This window comes from Aethalodelphis obliquidens, unplaced genomic scaffold (genome assembly GCF_003676395.1).
Source record: "Aethalodelphis obliquidens isolate GAN/ISIS:26980383/991018 unplaced genomic scaffold, ASM367639v1 scaffold5, whole genome shotgun sequence".
Lineage (NCBI taxonomy): Eukaryota > Metazoa > Chordata > Mammalia > Artiodactyla > Delphinidae > Aethalodelphis > Aethalodelphis obliquidens.
Window position 1 is genome coordinate 21,850,803 of NW_020837949.1, and position 19,697 is coordinate 21,870,499.

Consider the following 19,697-nt stretch of genomic DNA (forward strand, 5'->3'; position numbering starts at 1 on the left):
GAGCCAGAGTCCACTTTTGTCAAAATTCATTTTTATTAATAGAAAATAAACACTTATTCCAGTTGTTATACTTGAAGTTGCTAATAAAAAAAAAAGAATTTAAAATCACCACTTAATAATCCTGTTTTAACTAAGACAATGAAACTGTGGCTTAAAAAAAAGTATTCAGCACCATTTGCTCATAGAACTTTCAGACTTTGTTCTTAAAGTTTCTAGAACTTTTCCGTCTGTAAAGTACAGGAATTGCTGAGCTACATGAGGAACCCTCTCTGGGACAACCAACGAGAAGTTAAGCAATCAGTATATATTCAGCCTGGTAACTTGGACTGTACAACGATCCCCTCCTCTCCACTCTGGCTCAGGAGGGACATGCTTCTAAGCACTGAGGTATGACGAGTTCGACTGTTATTAGCTGGAAAGACCAGTTCTAACAGCAAATAACAGTAAATCTCTGGCACAGAGACTACTGTCCTTAATGTTCTGTGATTTTAGGAAATTCTGTAAATAGCTTGGCTTTACTTCAATTTACTCAGAAATGAAACATGTTTAATAAGGTTAAACTACTCTGCTAGAGTAACTGTCTGCTGGTTTAGTGTCCTTATAAAATACATACATAATACGTGTAGGTAAATCATAGTCTTAAAGTATACTTAGAATACTGTGTTATTGAAACCAAAGTCTAACAAAATGACTACAGTTAGAAGCAGCTAATGAAACTAAATCCAAAGTTATGACAAGGGAGACTCATTCTCACTTGAAGCTGTGCCACTTAGAGAATTAAAGCCATTCAAGGCGAGGTGAAGGTGGCACCTTTAGATAATTCCAACCAGGGCCAGAAATTAGCATTTCTAAATATTTCAGAAAAGTCCATAGAAGTGTTTCAAAGACTTTTATGCAAAAGAATGTCTGTCTGTCTGTCTTTCTGCATCAGTGAGTAGTAGTGCCCATCAGAATTTCCTAATAACACAAAGGGCCCATCAGAATTTCCTAATAACACAAAGGCAAGTCCATACACTTGATCAGATGTCAAAGGAATGGGAGGTGGACTATTAGAAGGTCACCCTTAGAGCTTCTGCTGGCTTTTTACTATATGCTGTTCACCAGTGTGAGTCAGGTGGACTTTTGTGAGAGAATAGTGTTTGGTGGCCAGGACCTCTTTTGGGCGTTTCTTGCTAAGTGGAATACACAACAGATAAGGGAATAGGGGAGGTAATACAGGGAAGCTACTCTTTCCAGCTCAGAAGGAGTTGATGAAGCCCATATATGCATTCAAGAAGCCCATGGGATCCTCTAGCTGTGGATAGTGGCTAATGTGGTCATCCAGAATCGACACTGTGGACCGCGGCAGCGTTTTCCTAGTGGAAGAGAACAGCATGTAGGTGAACTTGAGGCTGGAGGGAGGGGGAGGGATGTAAGCCAGTGGGCAGCCCTAGTAAACGCCCCTGTGGACATACCACACTGGAAGGAACCAACAAAGAGCTTATTCACCTTCTACTTTGGAATTATATCTATCTTAGGCAGGTAAACTTGCCAATTCCATTTATGATGTATACAGACTAGTTTTTAAATGCTCATATTCCAACAGACAACAACGTGAAAATATAACACATATACAACACATGTCAGAGCGGGATGACTTCCAGCTCCTTGGAGAAGTGGGCCATTCAGCAATTCACTGTCCAAGTAAAGATAACAAAAGACCTTGCTTAACCTGAGGAGATGAGAGAGGGTATTTTTGTTTAAAATTAAATGTAAGCTATTTACTACTGGGTTGTTTCTACTAGGCCATGTGAAGGTATGGAACATTTTTATGTGACATAATCAAGCTCTCGTATTCCGACACCTTCCAAATAAATACCTAGAGAGGAGAACAACCTGCGAAGGCACTTTCCCACAGTTCCTTCTCCCCATGCAGTCTCCTCAGCTGAGGCCAATGAGTTGGCTTTACAATCAGACTAAAGCAAACGCTTCTTAAAATATATCCACTTCCATTCCTTGGTTCACGTGATAGCTGTTTCTTACCTGTACATCTCGGAACATGTAGTAACCATGATAGTGAAAACAGACTGTATAAACCAAGAGAATGTATAACTGAATTTCTTGAGCTTTACATTATGTGAGAGTAAGATTCCCCATTTCATCCTCTATTATGTGTTTCCTAGATGAACAGCCAGTGAGGTCAGAGACAGAGGCTAGATTGCCTCAACAGACAATCCTGTTCACCACTGTCAGGATGAGGTACTAAGAAAACAAAGACCCCTGAGGGAGACTCACCTGTACAGCTCCAAAAACTCTGGATAGGGATTCACTGGATCCAGTGGCCCATAGATAAAATGAACTAGGAAAGGGAAGAGGAATGAATTATTAATAGCTCTCACATCCATTTTTCTATTCCCACTGTAAAATTAACTACCCCTCAAAAACAAAATTTTTTTTCTTTAAATTTCTTTTATAATAGAAAACCTAGCTTCTTTCAATAAGTAGGTTACAAGGAACATATGGAAACAAGCCTAAAAATCAGTCCATTTGAGACCTTTTCTCCTGTAAACAATCATTCAGTCCCTTCATCTCTTCCGTGCCCTGGACCAAAAGGAATAAGCCCCACTTCCAACATTCCATTTCTATAAATCCAGAAGACTGTCATTCTTTAAGTCTCTCTCTTCAGTTACAGTTGACCCTTGACATTTGAAATCAACCAGTGATAGCCTGAGCACTAAATACTCTGTGTGAGATAGTGCACTGAATTTCTTTTTTAAATCCGTAAGAATGAAGAGAGAAATAAGCAGAGACCACCTATAGCCTCTTTATTAGTAATCTAAACAGCCTGCTGTCCCAGCAATTCAGCATTGAATGTGGCAGCTACTGACAATGCACAGCACAGAAACTGGTCTAACTCTCACTCCTGACAGAGACACCAACTCCCTTTGCAACAGGATCTCAATGTTTTATATACTTCTCTTCAACACATGTCACTGGCTGCCAGATTAAATAAAGGATGGCCAGTTACATCTGAACTTCAGATAATGACTTTTTTTTTTTTAGTATATCTCAAATACTGCATAGCCTATACTTATCCTAAATAGGTGTTTGTTTGTTGTTTATCTGAAATTCAAATTTAGCTAGTTATCTTGTATCTTTGCTAAGTCCGGCAGTTATTTAACCCATAGTCCCTCAGTTATTTAACCCGTAGTCCCTCAGTTTTCCTATCAAGAGGTAATATAGAGGGACTTCTCTGGTGGCGCAGTGGTTAAGAATCCGCCTGCCAATGCAGGGGACACGGGTTGGAGCCCTGGTGCAGGAAGATCCCACATGCTGCAGAGCAACTAAGCCCGTGCGCCACAACTAGTGAGCCTGCGCTCTAGAGCCCGCAAGCCACAACTACTGAGCCCTTGTGCCACAACTACTGAAGCCTGCATGCCTAGAGCCCGTGCTCTGCAACGAGAAGCCCGTGTGCTGCAACTAAGACCCAACGCAGCCCAAGATAAACTTTATTTAAAAAAAGAAAAAAGAGGTAATATAGAAATACTCACTGGGAATAGATACAGAGGCAAGAGCTCCCACCCAGCGTCTTCTAAACTTCTTCCTTTGATTGATGTACTGCAAGAGACTATAGGACAGATAGGTCAGCAAGAGTAAAACAAGAAACTTTTTTTTGCTATGGGGATGCAAAGGCCTGACAGGAACCACAAGGAACACAACCTACTGAACACGATCAATATGTTTTCTTAATCCAGAAGCAACTTGGCATTCCTGGGAATGGCCCACTTAATTTACCCGTTTCCGTTACCCTCTAGAGTTAACCACCATGTAGCTATGGCAGTGATCACGCCTACTATCGATGTTAGAATTAATGGTTCTTTGTGTTTATTAAGCAGGGAATGAAATCTAGGAAGGCTGGAAGTTACTTTGGATTGCATGTGACTAAAGTCTGGGTCTAGAGTTCTGATTTTGGCTTCACCACTAACAAGCTCTGTGACTCAAAAGTTGTTGCTAACACACACATCTTTCCTCATCTTCAAGAGACTGAACTACATGATCTCTAAATTGGTATCTACTTCTAAAATTCTGTGTAGAAGTTCATGAGCACAAAGCTTCAACCTCTGCATTTCATCTGACCACAGATAAAATGGAGGCAGAGTCCTCATCCTACAGTGTAAGATGTCACAGCTGCATTTTAGAACTCAAATTCATGTATTCTAATTATTCTGCCTGCCAACTCCAGGACAATTATTTTTGTGAACTTCAAATATCACCTCTTAGAAATGGTATTTAGTTTCTTGAAAGCACAAGGGAATTTTACAAGAGGGCTTTGTTTTTCAGTTTTTTATATTAAAATGAATCTTCAAGGGTCCCATTCCTTAGGGAGCAATGGCTCCCTCGACCTCACAGTTCCCAGCAGAGCCACCAGTTAACACACTGGAAGCTACACTGACCCAGCTGGCAAAGAGACAGGGCCTTTTACCCCAAGTAGTTCTGGATACACTATCTCTAGGTCCCTCTGTGAAAGTGGCTACATTCTCATTTGAACCAAGGCATGGGGATTCTTTGTACAAGACAGAGAAACCTCCCTTCTCAGTCCCTGTTGCTACAGAAAAGATATGAAAAAGGAAACAATCTGTACTTTGAGAGAGGCATTAAGCACCTTTCAGAATTATGATTAGACATTTTGAAACATTTACTATTGACAAAAGGTCCAAAGACGATTTGCCAGTCAGTCAGTTACAGACTAAATTAGCATTAGAATTTGCAGCTGTTTATCCAAACTTATGGTGCCAAATGGCTTAGGCTCAGAGCTCACTCTATTCTCAATTTCTTTCTTCTTAGAAAGTACAGAGCATGACTTTTTGGTTTGCCTCATAGGTCATAACCACTCTCCTTGTGGTTATGAAAGCAAGGAACAGAACACACAACCCCACATCTTTCCCCACTTCCCAAAAGAAGTGTCTCTGGAAACCAAAGCAAAGGGTTATTTCTTACCTGTCAATAACCAAGTTCCCGTCATTGTTGCGTATCCCTGCCCACATGTCCCACAGTTCACTCTCAGAGGGTCGGGTGTATGGCCCAAAGACCGGGGTGAGACTGAACGAGTCCAAAAAAGCAGAAAGGTAAGTGTGAGAAGAACTCAGTACATCAAGTATGATTGGAACCTCAGGTCACGTATGTCTGACCCTTGACTGGTTTATGAATTCCTTCTACTACTTGCCTGGCAGTGGTCAACACCTTTACTTTAAAGGGTCAAACCCTAAGATTTGGCCCAGAACTTCAATGGCAGCAACTTTTCACTACATTGCTCCCATGCTGAAGTGAATCAGTGTTTGACAATGACTTACCCTCGAGAGAATACGAAGAAGTTCATCAGTCGCGTGAGGATGGGTGACAGCATGCCTCCATCTTTGAGAAGCTACAGGTGTGAAAGTAAAAATCGAAGAGTCCAAAGAAAGAAAACAACTATCCAGGATAAAAGGTTTTATACTAGGAACTAAAAAAGGACTTTAGCCAAATCTACTGGCTTTTAGTTTCTTGTTTTGCTTACCCACATTCTTCTCCCAGAGAAAACAAATCTATTTCTAATTCTCTTTAAGATTACATTCTACGCTTCCCTAAATCCCGAAGACTTTTAACTGATATATTCAACTTTAGACTAGGATCCCAGTTTGTTCAAACATCATGCTAATGACACAACTCTTTAGATAGCTGTACTTCTCCAAATATTTGTTGCTCTCATTCTCAGAAATAAGCCTTTATTTATCTAGGGGTCACTTCTACTGCTTTATTTTTCCTTTATTAAGGAAAAAATTAACTTCATTAACATGAGTTCATGATGAAACAGATTTTAACTACAGCCCTTGAGAGCAGGTATGGCCGTTATAAAGATACCAGCATTATTTATATCAGTATAAACCTTAAAAACTAAAGATCTAGTCAGTGGAGTAACCAACCTTTTGGAGAAGGAGAGGACGGTGAGTCTCAGGAAATATACCTGTAGGAGAAGAGACTTAGGGTAGTTATTTACCAACAATCTTAGGCCAAACATAGGCCCATTATCGGAGACAATTCACCCTATTAGTTGAGGGCTTTTACTGCCAAAAACCAAACTACAAATAAAAACTTAGTACTGTCATTTATTATTTATCCAGGGAATTCTGTGTTTATCAGGTCAAACTCTATCCCACTGGGATCACTTTCCCCACTGTAGAGAGAAGGGAAAAATATGTCATGGTCATCCACAATGCTGATGACTAGACTCTGGCTCCCCTTAGCGTTTCCACCCATTCCTCAGAATACACAATGTTGTTAACTATTCGGGCTGCAAAGGAAACCAGAGATTTTTCAAAAGTGTAGATGCTTCAAAACACCTAGAGCTTTTCCGTTTCCATTTTTTTCCAGAGTCAACGGGAGAAAGCCATGAGCATTACTGATAAAGGGACAAACAGACTCCTCTCCCAATCTGCCCTTAAGGTATTCTAAGGTGTTCGGGGGGCACCTGGATATTCATGGATTTACAAGCCAGGCTCAATGGCAGGCAAAGAACAAGAAACATCTCCAAAAGGTCTAATCAAGGGCTCGCTAATTTCCAACTGAAACTTGGCACTACTGTGAATTGAGAGTTTATGACACAAACCACAGTAGTAGTAGAAGCACCTGTGGCTTCATCTCAAATGTCTGCAGAACCCACTGCAGTTGTTGCAGAGATTGCGAAATATCATCTGCACTCCCCACTACTTCTAATCACAGTTGTTACCAGACACACCACAAGATCTTGCTGGAAAATGCATTAAATACATTTTAAAAAGCACATCTTACTATAACACAGCTTTCTATTAACTTACGTCAAGATAATCAGTTTCCTTTGTAATCTTACTTTATTTTCTGTATTTAAAAATATTACTCTGAGAAAGCGTCAGTAAATCTCATCAGGCCACAAAGTGGTTCATGGCATGAAAGAGGTAAAGATCCACTACTTTGCTTGGGTCTGTTTGCAGTACCATCAGGCTACCATTTAGACGTCACTGCCGTATCTAAATGTGGCCCTCTAGGCTACACCTCACTTTCCACCCGCCTCCAAGGCAGTTACCTCCATTTGACAGACAGAGACTCTTGATGGTAAGCCGACCAGATCGATTCTGCTTGAACCTAGAGGTGGGGAGGGAAACACATAGCTTACTGAGCAGCTGAAGACAAACTCCCAAGAGGGAAAAGGGCCAGAAAGAACCCAGAACAATGTACTTCTCTCATCTTAAACGAGTGAAACCTGTGAATCGTACACAAGTCATGGCTTCACTGACCTATAGAGCAGCTCCTGAGCAACGATATCCCCATAGTCGTGAGACAACAGGTTGATCCTACGGTTCTGGAGCCCCAGATGCCGCAAAAGAGCTTCCACAATGCTGGCCTGCTCGAATATGGAATAGTGATGTGGTCTCTAGGGAAAGGAGAGCCCAGATACACAGGGTGAAGTCAAGGGTGCAGGTGTGTCTGCCAGCCTGACCCCTCCATCCTTGCCTACCCCCATCCCGCAACACTGCCCCATCTAGATGCTGCTTACCGGTTTGTCACTGAAGCCAAAGCCTAGGAAATCAAGGGCAATCACTCGATGAAACCTGAGGGTCAGACCTTCCCAAATCTACAAGAAGGAAAGGGATGGTTTGGTCTTTCTAATCCTGCCCCTCCTCTTCTCCAACCTACAGCAGCAAAGGAGTTTCATCCCTATCTCAGCTTAATAAACAGACTTCGATAAAGGGAAAATCTTATGAAACCACCACAGGCCCACAAATGATCCTCCTGGAAAGTGCTTTATTCCTTATAATTAATCTCCATTGAGGGAGGAACTCCAACATTTTTTAACTTGGCAATGATTGCTCCCAGATTGCCAAAGACTTTTTTACTCCCTTACAGTAAATGAGCAACAGTTCTACATTTAATCCTATTTTATTAAGCAACTCAAATATGCAAGTCTTCCAGTGCTGACAACAAAATCCTCGATTTTGGATTTTTAAAGGCATAGTAGGATCCAGAAGTCTGATTTCCTTACCTTGTACCAGTCATAGCTGGATGTTGGAAAGCCGTGTAAAAGCACAACTATCTCTGGACTTCCAACCACACCCACAGAGTCTGGGAAGAGAGAGAGCAGTTAGGCCGACGTCCTAAGAAAATAACCCTGAAGATATGAAAAAACGAAATAATCTGGTATAAAGGACAAGAAACCTTGACCAAATTAATGAAATTAAAATAACAGATTTTTTTAAAAATGCAAGCTTATTGCTTTACGTAAGAATAGCCATTTGATATCTGTTTTCTTTTATTCTGTATATTTAAAAATTGTAAATATAGCCAATATTTTATAATAACTTTAAATGGAGTATAATCTATTAAAATATTGAATCACTAATGTTTTACACCTGAACTAATATAATATTGTAGATCAACTATACTTCAATTTTTTATAAACGTAAATAGCTCACTTTATATGAAAATACTTGACGGCAGACTGCTTACTTTCACCTAGATTTTTAAGAAGTATTTCCTCATTTCTCCCTTTATTCTGTGTCATTAATATGTAAATTGCTTTTCCACAGTAAAAAGTAAAGCTTCACAGTTAAAAGTATACAGTCACAACTTAATAACTACAAGTTCTTTGTACCTGATTATTAATGGCCTCACAAAAATTCCCTTCCTCAACCCAGTGGGTGCCTCAGTTTATGCCATTTGTCCAACAATTTTATTTCCCGCAGAGGAGACTCAACTGAATATTAAAAGCATAATGCTCAACTATTGCAAAATTCTAGCAACTATAAGAAAAGGCTAATAAACATGAACATTTTTTAATGTATAAACATCTTTTAAATTAGCCAAATATTTAAACGGTAAGTAGCCTTGCTAATAAAAAATAGTATTAGATTAAAACTGATAGATTCATATACTGCCACTGGCATGAGAATTTGATAATAAGGTTTACAAAAATAATTTAGTTAGAAGCAATGAAAAATTGTATATACTTTAGCCTAGGAGTCTTATTCTTGAGAATCCATGCAAATAAATCATTTCATTTACACGAAGTACTATTTGAAAAAATAAGGAAAAAATTAACACATACATGGAGATTTCCCTTTAACATTATTTAAAACATTGGAAAACTAGAAACAACCTAAGTGACCAACATAAAGAAAATTATATACTTACTTTTAGTTGAATATAGCGAATGAGAGGAGGTCAGGAGCAATAATGAAAAACGGTTTATGACAAACATTTTTCGTTATTGCTCTTGACCCCCGCCCAAAAGCAGTCTTTTCCAATCTTGTTTCTCATTCCCTTTACCTATAAAATGAGGTGAACAGCACCTTTCCAAGTACTGTTGTAAAGATTAAACGAAATTATGAAGGTTGAAAACATAATTCAATGCCTAGCATAAGGTAATTAATTGGTAAGTGGCAGTCATAATAATTATTAGCAAATTAACTTAGACAAAGGTATAAGACTTAAATCACATTTAGTTATACATATAACAAATAATCTTTATAGAAACAATAAAATGAAATCAGGGATGGGGGAACAGAACCAATGGCAGCTGTATCTATGGATGTTGTTTATATTATCTGACACTAGGGGCGCTCACAAAAGAAAGCCAGTACTATCTATCACTGCAAATCAGGCTACAAAGTAAATTATACTGGTCACATATACACTACCAAATGTAAAATAGATAGCTAGTGGGAAGCAGCTGCATAGCACAGGGAGATCAGCTCGGTGCTTTGTGACCACCTAGAGGGGTGGGATAGGGAGGGTGGGAGGGAGACGCAAGAGGGAGGAGATAATGGGGATATACGTATATGTATAGCTGATTCACTTTGTTATACAGCAGAAACTAACACACCACTGTAAAGCAATTATACTCCAATAAAGATGTTAAAAAAAAAGTCAAAATCAGAAAAAATAAATAAATTATACTAACAAGTCAGTCTATGGACATTGGAATCTCCATTCCACCACCCTCACCCTCCCAGCAATTTTCTTTGAGTTTCCCTGCTATCAAATTAATGAGGGGAATTAGTCCATTCCTTCAAATGGACACTACACAGAAAAAGAGGGTTTTCCCCTCCATCACTGAGGGGCAAAAGAGACCAATGGATGCAAAATAAGTACCTCAGAGGGACCCACGGGACCTCTACGTGCAGAGTGTTTCAAGAGCCCTGTTCTTACCTTGGTAGAAGATACGCAGTCCCTTGTAGGTAAAAAATTTGCCTGATGACTTCCATGAGTGAAGAGCAGGGGAAAGCTGGGGGGGCGGGATGTGCAGATAGGCTGCAAGCAGGGGCACAGCCAACAGCCCCACCTGGACCCACCACTCCCTCATCCTGTAGGGAAATCAGAAACCCAGGGTAAGCAGTTGGGTGACATTGTACATGATTCTAACACAAGCCCCAAACTGGTAAAACAGGGTGGGGAATTTCTGTACCATGTGGGGACTACCCTGTCCTCCATGTCAACCGTGGCAGAAAATTTACCAAGAATGTAAGTGTACTCTGCCTGCTATGGCAATCACCATATTTGCTCATCATTCTAATTTTAAGGAAAAAAATATACTATTTTCATATGTAATCTTCCCCCTCAACTTCATCCCACTTTAACCCCACAGCCCCTCCCTTGTGCTCTTCCCAAGACCTGCTGTAGAGGTTTTATATAAAGTAAAAGGAAGATAAATTACTTAAGTAACTTCATTGTCTTTTATCAAGGCTTCCTGGGGGGAGGGAGGGTTCCCTTCATATTTACTCTAAAAGCTCTACCATCTACCCACCAGCCCCGCACCGGTAAAATGTTTTACATATATATATATATATATATATATATAACTAATATTTGTTTTAAAAAAAAAAAGTAGGAACATCACATGTCCTAAAGCAGAGAGCTGCTCTTGATTTTCTAATATTTATCAACCCTCTGACTCCAGTGAAGCCCAGTTTGCTACTACTATCTGGATTTGTGCTGAGAAACTGCTCAGGGTAAAGAGTCTGTGAAAGTAAGAAGATAGGTGCCCTGTATATTCCAACGTAAGCAGCTTTATCATGACCCTGAATATCTAATCTCTTGAGAGGTCAGGGCAGCAGATTATATTTCTGCTTTTCTTAGCAGACTCTTGAGGAAGCTCCCCCATTTATTTAATTTCTTAGGATGCCCCTTCCTTCCCATCCCCCCAAAAAGAGGAGCAGAGCATCTGAGAACTGATTTTGTTTTGGGGAGGAAAGCACTGATTTGCACACCCAACTTTCCCATGCCCAGGACTTCGAAGGTCCAGATCAATTCATCCACAATGACAAGAAGTGCTAAACAGGAATTAGAAACAGTTCCCCCTGTTTCTAGCTTATGACTCCTGATGGCCACCAGGGAAAGAACCATCAGTAGAATGGAAATTCTCTTAAAAACAGCCAGAATGGAAATACCGTCTAAAACTAAAATAAGAATTGTCAAGAACACAGAACTATAAATAAGGGGAATTAATTGTGAAAGCCCTGGTGGAAATGTCTTTGTGCCTGTATCCTTCTACCATATTACCTGTAATCTGGCCACAATCTCTAACAAAATAATCCAACTCACAAGATATTTATTTTAGAGTTTTTTTCAAAAAATAAGAGCCTGTAGTTTCACATCCACAGAGAAGAATCTCAGCTCTTTTGACTATTTTTAAGGTGTCACCAGGGCGGTCTTTTTTTTCTTCCCCCCTCTGAAGTGCATATCCATAAAACAGACCCAGTGATTTGGTTCTACCTTCCAAGGTAGAAAGATTAAAGATTAAGAAATGATTAGAAAAAATGCCCGGAACATGACCATTATATCGCAATATCCACCCCCCACAGTAGTAGTAGGCTACATCCCATTATCTCCTGAAAAGGTGAGATGACAAAAAGTATCAGGTTTAGATGATCATTTCTAAGCGCCACCTGTCCTGGACTTAAGCTTATACATTTTCACCTGCGCATTTCATCACTCCTGATCCCCACACTTCTCATCTCATTCATTGACGGGTTCCAGCAGCCGAGTATCTGCAGTGACTCAGCAGAGAGCCGGGGAGGGCATACGAGAGGAGCTGAGCAGGAGAGGCTCCCCCGCCCCGCCGCCGACCACCATGCGGGGCGGTGAGGGAAAGGACTGACACTCTCCGCTCGGGACACCCTCACCCCGCACCTCTTCCTTCTCTTTTACGCTAAGAAAGCGAAGAGGCAACCCCTCAGAAAGCCGCTTTCTGTCTTAATTACTTCAGTAAAAATGCCCCCAACAACATTTTAGGATTTTTAGTACGTAAGCAATCAGGCAGTCAGTAGGCAAAATAGATTAAACATTTTTTGACCCAAATCTCCATTCTTTGATGAGCCAAGAATCAAGAGTACAAATTCAGCAAACCCCAGTAACAAACCTTCCAGAAATTAATGAACCTTTCCGAGCCTTTATTTCTTCATCTTGTAAATAGGAAAAATACACACATTTAATACCACCAAACCTGCCCACTTCACAGCATCGCGGTGAGACTATGAACTATTTTGTAAACCAATGCAAATAATTCATGTGTAATATTATGAGTTTGGTCACATCATTCTCACTTGGCTTCCTGTTACTGAAATCTCAAAAATACTTACGCCTCGGTGATAAGACACTGCCAGTTCTAGTCACACCTATGCGGTAACTCACGCCACGGCGACACCAGGGTCTTCAAATCCTAAATCACCGCAGTGCAATACCGGGGTCTCAAAATTCTAAATCGTGCCAGGGCGATGCAGGGGTCTAGAAACCCTAAATCGTGTCAGGGTGATATTCGGATGTTAAAATCCTAATTCACGCCAAGGCAAAATCCAGATCTAGAAACCCTAAACCGCGCCAAGGCGATGCTGGGATATAAAAACCCTAATCGCGCCAAGGCGTTACCGGAGTCTAAAAATCTTAAATCGCGTCAAAGTGAAACCGGGTCTAGACACACTAATTCACACCTAGGGGGTACTGGGATCTAAAAATCCTCAATCGCGCAAGGGTGACACCAGGATCTAAAAACCGTCAATCGCACCAAGGCGATGCCGGGGTCTAAAAATCCTCAATCATGCCAGGGTGATGCCGAGGTCTAAAAAAAATTGTAAACCATATCAGAGTAACACCAGGGTCTAAAAATCCTGAGTCACTCTAAGGCGCTACCAGGGTCTAGAAATTCTAAACCGCACGGGGTGACGCCAGGGTCTAGAAATTCTAAATTGCATCAGAGAGATACCAGGGTCTAGAAATCCTAAATCAGGGAGATCAGGCGTTCTGAACATTCTACTGTGTGCAGGCGAGACATCCTCTTCCAAGCAGGTAGAACGGGCTCAGAGGACGGGAATGCATGCCCCTCACCCTCCGGAGATTTTCCCTCTACTGCGGGAGTCGCGCTCTGGCAGCCCCAGCTCGGACGGACAAAGTCCCACCCGCTGGCCCGCACCCCATTTGGGGACGACGTCTGCAAGCCAGTCACACACGCTCCCCCCACCCCCTCTCCCACCACGCACCCACCTGCGGAGGCGATCTCGGCGCACCATGGTGGCGTCTTATCCCATGCCGCCTGCACACCGGCCCTGAGCAAAGGGCGCGCCGCAGCGCCCGCAGCGGTGCAGGGTCGGCCGGCAGCTGGGCGCAGCCCACAGCCCGCGAGGGCGGCGCGGCCGCGGCAAGCAGCGAGCGGCCACCGGGGCGTGCGCTGCGGCAATGCGCAAGGCGCGGTTGCCGCAGAGGAGGCGCCGCCCGCCGTGATGCGCCGGGATGTGCTGGTGGCCGCGGCAGCGCAGACTGAGTGGGCACCGACTTTTAGAGCCCACCCGCGCCCCGCCCCTGGCCCGCCCACCGCGCTGCAATGCCCCTCCCGCCGAAGCCACCCCCTTCCCCGCAGCCCCGCTGAGGGCGCAAGGATGGGGCGCCCCTCCTACAGCAGCTGCTTCGGAGGGCACCTTCAGGGGTATTGACCCCCACCAGCACCCCGCTGCTCCCTCACGGCCCCCTACCCTGAACCACAGGTTCTGTAGCAAAAATCCTCCTCTGGCGAGTTAACACTACAGGAAGACACGACAGACTTCCTGAGACTCCATCACCTCCCCCGAGACCACCCATAGGCCCCCCACCCCAGCCCCAGAGGTGGCCACTCGACCTCAGATGCAGTGGGACCAGGGCTTCCGCTGTGGCGCCGGCTCACATCCCGCTCGCGATCCGCACTGAGGCGGGGGCTCTGAACCGCTCGAGTGCCCGGGCCAAAGCAGCGGTCCCTGAACGCCCAACACCTCCTAGGTCCCTAACTACAGGTACCCACCAAGGGCACAACGGAGTGGCTAGGGAACGACAAGCTCGGCTGGGCTACCGCAGAGCTAATCGGCTGATTCAAGGGACGACCGCTCGAGAGCAAAAAACGGGGCAAAACTTGGGGCAAGTCTGGGCTCTCTCGGTCAGCCACCGCCGCGGCGCTGGGCACGTTTCCTCTGCGGCAGCGCGACGTGGTCGGCGTGCCGGAGGCCCGCCGCAGCCCTCCCGCGGCACCCACTCCCGGCATTAGCCCGTCCTGTGCCGGAAAGAATGATCGGCCGAATTATGAGACTAAAGCTCCCTTTGTTTATGCATTTATTTAAGACTGAATCACAATGCGAGGGCCCCAGTGGTACAGAAAAGAGGGAAGGATTTTTTTCCTCATCCACAATCCTTTAAAAGACATCTATCACGCCTTTGAAGAGAAAAGTGTAGAGAATCAGTGTCTGTTCGTTTTCTGGCTGTAAATTGAATTCCTGACAAACGCGTGGGCTGCGAGCGAGCCAGGCGGCCCGAGCGGTGCCGGCTCCCTCCAGCAGGGGCGCTGCAGGCCTCTATTCCACTCGTGCCCGCCCAGGCCTCCCCGCCACTCAACTGCCCAGAGCGCGGGCGAGCATGATTCCGAACATCTGGGCGAAAGGCCGGGCCAGCCGAGCCCACCCGGTACCTCACAGTGTGCCAGGGAGCTGAGGGCCACCAGTCAGACATAGGAGAAACCGCCATCTATGAGCGTGTCACCAAAACGTGTGGCGCAGTCTAGGGTACACCTCTACTGGTGTCGATTCCGAGGTTCATGAAACCAATGCTTAATTTAGCACCTCCAGAGCGCTAAGAGCCAGGGGTGCAAAGACGAAGGAGGAATGGCCCCTGCCCCCAAAGCGAGCTGCTGTCCATCCGGTGAGGATGACACACAAGAACTGACGGTGCTTAAATTTTCCCTTTAATTTCCTATCAGCGTTTTGTGACAGGTTGGCCCCCTCCCCCTAACATGCAAGCCCCTCAAAGCCCGAGCCCAAGTATTATTCACCTTTTGTATCCCCAGAGCCTGCCACGGCGCTGGCCACAAAGCAGACTCCTAATAAATACTGCATGAATAAGTACAAGAATTTGAGGGCGCACAGGGGAGGAAGTAATTAAGGGGAGGGGGGAAAGGGTTGTCTTGAATGATGAATAGACATTTACCAGAGACAAAGAGCATTCCAACCAGAGGGGACGGCATTCGCAAAGCACCGGAGGCGCAGGACCGCACAGCCTTTGGGGAAAACTCCAAGTCCTTTGGGCCGTGGCGCTGGTAGACAAAAAATTAGGCTAGAAAGAGTATTTCAACCTAAGGAGTTTACAATTTGTCCCGAAGAAAATGAGGAGCCACCGATGGATTTAAACCCTCTGTGGCCTTAATTGGTTACTTAATGAAATTTAAATTACTCCCCTTAACAAGTGGAAGATTACCTATTTTAACGAACCACCACCTTTTAAGGACTGAAATAATTACTCAACAAAATTTAAATCGGTCCTTTCAACAGAATAAAGACTTTCCTATTTTAACTAAGACAACAATATATAACAAACTTGGCATTATAGTTTTTCGTATTTACTGTCAATGGAACCTATAAGTCCTACAAACAATTCCGCACTTTCATTCTCACCATACCAGAAGCACCAGCATCCGAGATGAAGGCAATTTTGTATTTAATGGACTGAGTGCTCACAAAGGATCTTATTCTAAAAGCCATGGAACATGTCCACCCACATGGAACAAGTAGGTAGACAGGAGGGGAGACTGCTGGGGGGTGGGGGGCGGCAGAGGGGACCAAGGGAAGCACTTGAAGACAACGGGAATTCTAAGTCTGATGCTCAAGACAAACCCTCCCGGACAGAGTGCTAGGAAAAACCTCCTTGGAAAAGGAGGGCTCAAGGTTGAGAAGGACTTCAAACCCGTAACTCGTTTAGGCGAAGGAAGCATTCCTGTTTGGAAGAACCTCCCAGCACAGAGGCAAGGAGTCTGGAAAACGCAGAGGATACTAACAGAGATCAGCTTGGCTAAAGCCGGGAGAGAATGCTAGCGAATGCCCCAGAAGCCAAACAGTTAATGAGTTTTTTAACCGTGCCTGACTTACAGAGAGAAGCTTCCTCCACCAGGGGAGAATCTGGCCCAAGGTATAAAACATTTGGAGTGCCTGAGAAAACATGTAGCCGTACATAAATCCAAAGCCTGCCTCTGGCTGGTTCTCAGTGCACCCTGTCATTTCTTGGATACAAACACCACACTTGACCGACATCACAGGCAGCAGCATTCCCTCAACCCGTAGCTTATCATACATTCCTGTCACATTCCAATTCTCAGACAGTCCCACATAAAAAGACCTCAGATTTGTGCAAAGATGAGGGTAGAAAGCTCAGCATTTATTAGCTTGCTGATGTGCAACAGTGGTGAGATCAGCAGGGCTGGTACTGTGGGTTCAATAATCATTTTTTTTTGAACCCCAGTTTGAGACCCATAATATGACAACAAGGATATTTATGGAGACAACAGGACAGAACTGGGGCTGCCACTTGCAAGAGCCATAATTATCGATTCAAATAAGCTAAAGAAGTCCAAGATGGGGGAAACTGAACAGCAGCACATAAAGCGAGTCAGGATTTTAGTTGTCAGTGAGTCAATGTGATATGGCTCCAAAAAAAAACCACTGTAGACTGTAGACTGTAATTAGAGAAGCACCCAGAATGAGCTAATCCTGCTCTATTCTGCTAGTGAGAAAGTGTTTTATTTTGTTCTGCACAGCAGATATTAAGAGGCACATAAACAGGAATTTGTTCAGAGAAGACCGACTAAAATGCATTGCAAATTATGTCACTGAAGGTGTAACAGCTGTCATATTTTAAGCTCCTACTATAGCATGGATCTTCACCCAATTTATCCCTAATTCTCATAATAACTCGCTAGATGAGTACTTTCATCCGTATATTTCAGAGAAAGATACAGCAGCTCAGAGCACTGTTAGCATGTGAAGGGACTGGGAACTGAGCGCAGATGCGTCTGGCTCCAAAGCTGGCGTTCTTTCCACTACCCCACACTGCCTCCCTGTTTAAAATAACCGGTCATGTTTAGTTGGAAGAAAAGAACCCTTGTGGAGTGAGTGGAAGAAGGGAAATGTGTTAGCAGTCCTCAAATATTTGTGGAAGCAGCATTAGACATTTTATTCTATATGGCTCCAATGAGTGCAAATTGTAGAGAAACAGATGTCAATTCAACATAAAGAATTTTCCAACAGGGTTGTCTAGAGACTGGGTAGCTCAGCCATTTGGGGACGTGACAAGTTCGCTGTCTCTAGGGGTTGGGTAGCCCTGCGGCAGGTATGCAAGGTCTGGATAAATGCATGAATGACCTTTAAGGTCTTTTCCCATCTGACAGAAACTAAGGCTCAGAGAGGCACTGGAACTTGGCCAGGGTGACCCCTCCCTGAAAGGTCAGATCCACAACAAGATCTTTCCTGGGTGTCCCTCAACCCAGAGCTCTTTGTACAACATGCTATTTCATGCTGAGGGCAAGACAAATTGAAGAAATTATGCATACAATCACATCAACCTCCCTCTCAATCAAATTTAACCCATATATCCAAAAGGCGACTGGTGTCTTCCTTCCTCTTCAGGCTCGTTTTTGGGTAAAAATCTTTGGCTGAAAAAAGTTCAAAAGATAAGTGGGAGGGCTTCCCTGGTGGCTCAGTGGTTGAGAGTCCGCCTGCAGATGCGGGGGACGCGGGTTCGTGCCCCGGTATGGGAGGATCCCACATGCCGCGGAGCGGCTGGGCCCGTGGGCCATGGCCGCTGAGCCTGCGTGTCGGAGCCTGTGCTCCGCAACGGGAGAGGCCACAGCGGTGTGAAGCCCGCGTACCGAAAAAAAACCAAAAAACAACAACAAAAAAAGAAGCTATAAAAAGATAAGTGGGAGAGGAGAGAAGCAAGGGAGCTGAATAACCCATTAACCAGATAAGATAAACCTAAGAGACTGTTTCTAGAGATTACAGTATTACTGAGCACCCCTAAAGTATCTTTACACACCCTTTGCATTACTGGGCACATCCCATAATCCCAAGTCTGGTACTATTCTGCTGTTCCACACCTGGAATACATCTTATACACTCACACATAAATAGGTTGAAGGATTTGAAATAAAATCATATCTTGCATTTTTATAGCTCTTTACCCTTTCATGTATATTATCTCATCTGATGCTCATCACAATCCTCTAAGGAAAACAGCTTTCTTTCGGACGGACAAGCAATTTCCTAGCTGCCTGGGGAAGAAAGGGCTACGGCACACAATTCATTTTTTTTTAAACTACATTCCACATTAAATTATCCCCCCAGCCTGGATGACTCAACCCAGAAGCAGGTGTTTTGCTTTTCCTCGATTGCTATCACCACCGCAAACCTTCAGCTGTCCTCCCCCACCGTGCCCTCCAGAGCCCCCACCCCCGCTACTACCGCAGCGCTTGGTCCCCAGCCGGTTTCTAAGCACTCGCTCTGCACAGCCCCGCACTCGCTGCTCCAACTCCCAGCGAAAATTACACCCCCTCCCCACCGGCGCCGGGTGGCCGCGTCCCCGTGCCCCCAACATTCGCCCAGGCCCGTGTGGCTGCGACCTTCCCAACCACCAATGAGGTCCCGAAGCGGGAAGGCACAGCCTCCCGGGAACTCGAGACCCGATTTCCTGGAGGGATGGTCAAGCCGACTGACTGAGTGACTAAACGCTCTGTGGGGAGTCAAGCCGCGGGCGAGGGTTAGGGGACTTCTGTGTTCTCGTCCGACCGCGAGGTTCTAGGAGACGATGACCGAGGACCTCGCCCGCGTGGCCCTCGAGTGGAGCGCACACCTCGTGCGGCCACCCACCAACCTCCGCGTAATCCGGCACGCCCCAGCCGGTCCTCACGGCCTCCCGGGCCACTATCACTCAAAGCTTGGCCCCAGGATTGGTGTAGTCCACGCACACTAGCCACATACCCCGAGTGTGCCCATGCCCAGTCATCCGCTGGGCTAGGAGGTCAAAGGTGGAGGGTCACTCCTTCCCCACCTGTTTCCTACCTGATTCAGGTAAGACCTGGGCTACAAGACTCCATGTTTGGGGACCCGGTTGCGCATGCGCTTCCCGCGGCCAGAGCTTCTCCGCCTGACCCCAGTCCCAGGGAAGACCCAGCCAAGCCACCGAATACCCGGTTCTGGGCTAGAGCGTCGCCACCTCCGCGCACCGGCCCATCGACCCCGAGCCCAACCTATGCTGCCGCCTTCTCCCTGCCGGGCGTCAGCGCCACCTATTGCGAAGGGTATGAAACGGCAGGCTGTGCATTGAATAAGAGGCTGAATAAACGAATAAACTTTTATAGGGCCCAATCTGAGTAC

General features: G+C 44.7%; 1 protein-coding gene across 3 annotated transcripts; it reads right to left on the reverse strand.

The window, feature by feature from the left end:
- Nucleotides 1–14: 14 nt before the first annotated feature.
- Nucleotides 15–19,438, reverse strand: MEST (mesoderm specific transcript). 3 transcript variants are annotated; one of them, XM_027101912.1, is made up of 12 exons: nucleotides 13,525–13,735; nucleotides 10,198–10,352; nucleotides 8,033–8,112; nucleotides 7,547–7,624; nucleotides 7,287–7,423; nucleotides 7,076–7,134; nucleotides 5,940–5,980; nucleotides 5,331–5,401; nucleotides 4,978–5,079; nucleotides 3,531–3,607; nucleotides 2,275–2,338; nucleotides 15–1,355 (listed from the first exon to the last, which is right to left on the reverse strand). In XM_027101912.1, the coding sequence occupies exons 1-12, from the start codon at nucleotides 13,548–13,550 to the stop codon at nucleotides 1,238–1,240; spliced, it is 1,008 nt and encodes a 335-aa protein (XP_026957713.1). In that variant the 5' UTR covers nucleotides 13,551–13,735; the 3' UTR covers nucleotides 15–1,237. The 3 variants fall into 3 exon arrangements, with proteins under 3 accessions (XP_026957713.1, XP_026957712.1, XP_026957711.1); XM_027101911.1 differs by lacking the exons at nucleotides 15–1,355; nucleotides 13,525–13,735 and adding exons at nucleotides 1,365–1,711; nucleotides 19,383–19,438; XM_027101910.1 differs by lacking the exon at nucleotides 15–1,355 and adding an exon at nucleotides 1,365–1,711 and having other exon boundaries at nucleotides 13,525–13,743.
- Nucleotides 19,439–19,697: the final 259 nt, after the last annotated feature.

Coding starts and splice junctions, on each gene's coding strand:
- MEST (XM_027101910.1), bottom strand. CDS start 13,550: ATGGTGCGCCGAGATCGCCTCCGCAG. Junction 7,135..7,286: donor GCTCAGGAGCTGCTCTATAG/GTCAGTGAAGCC, acceptor CCCCACCTCTAG/GTTCAAGCAGAATCGATCTG. Junction 3,608..4,977: donor GGGAACTTGGTTATTGACAG/GTAAGAAATAAC, acceptor TCTGTCCTATAG/TCTCTTGCAGTACATCAATC.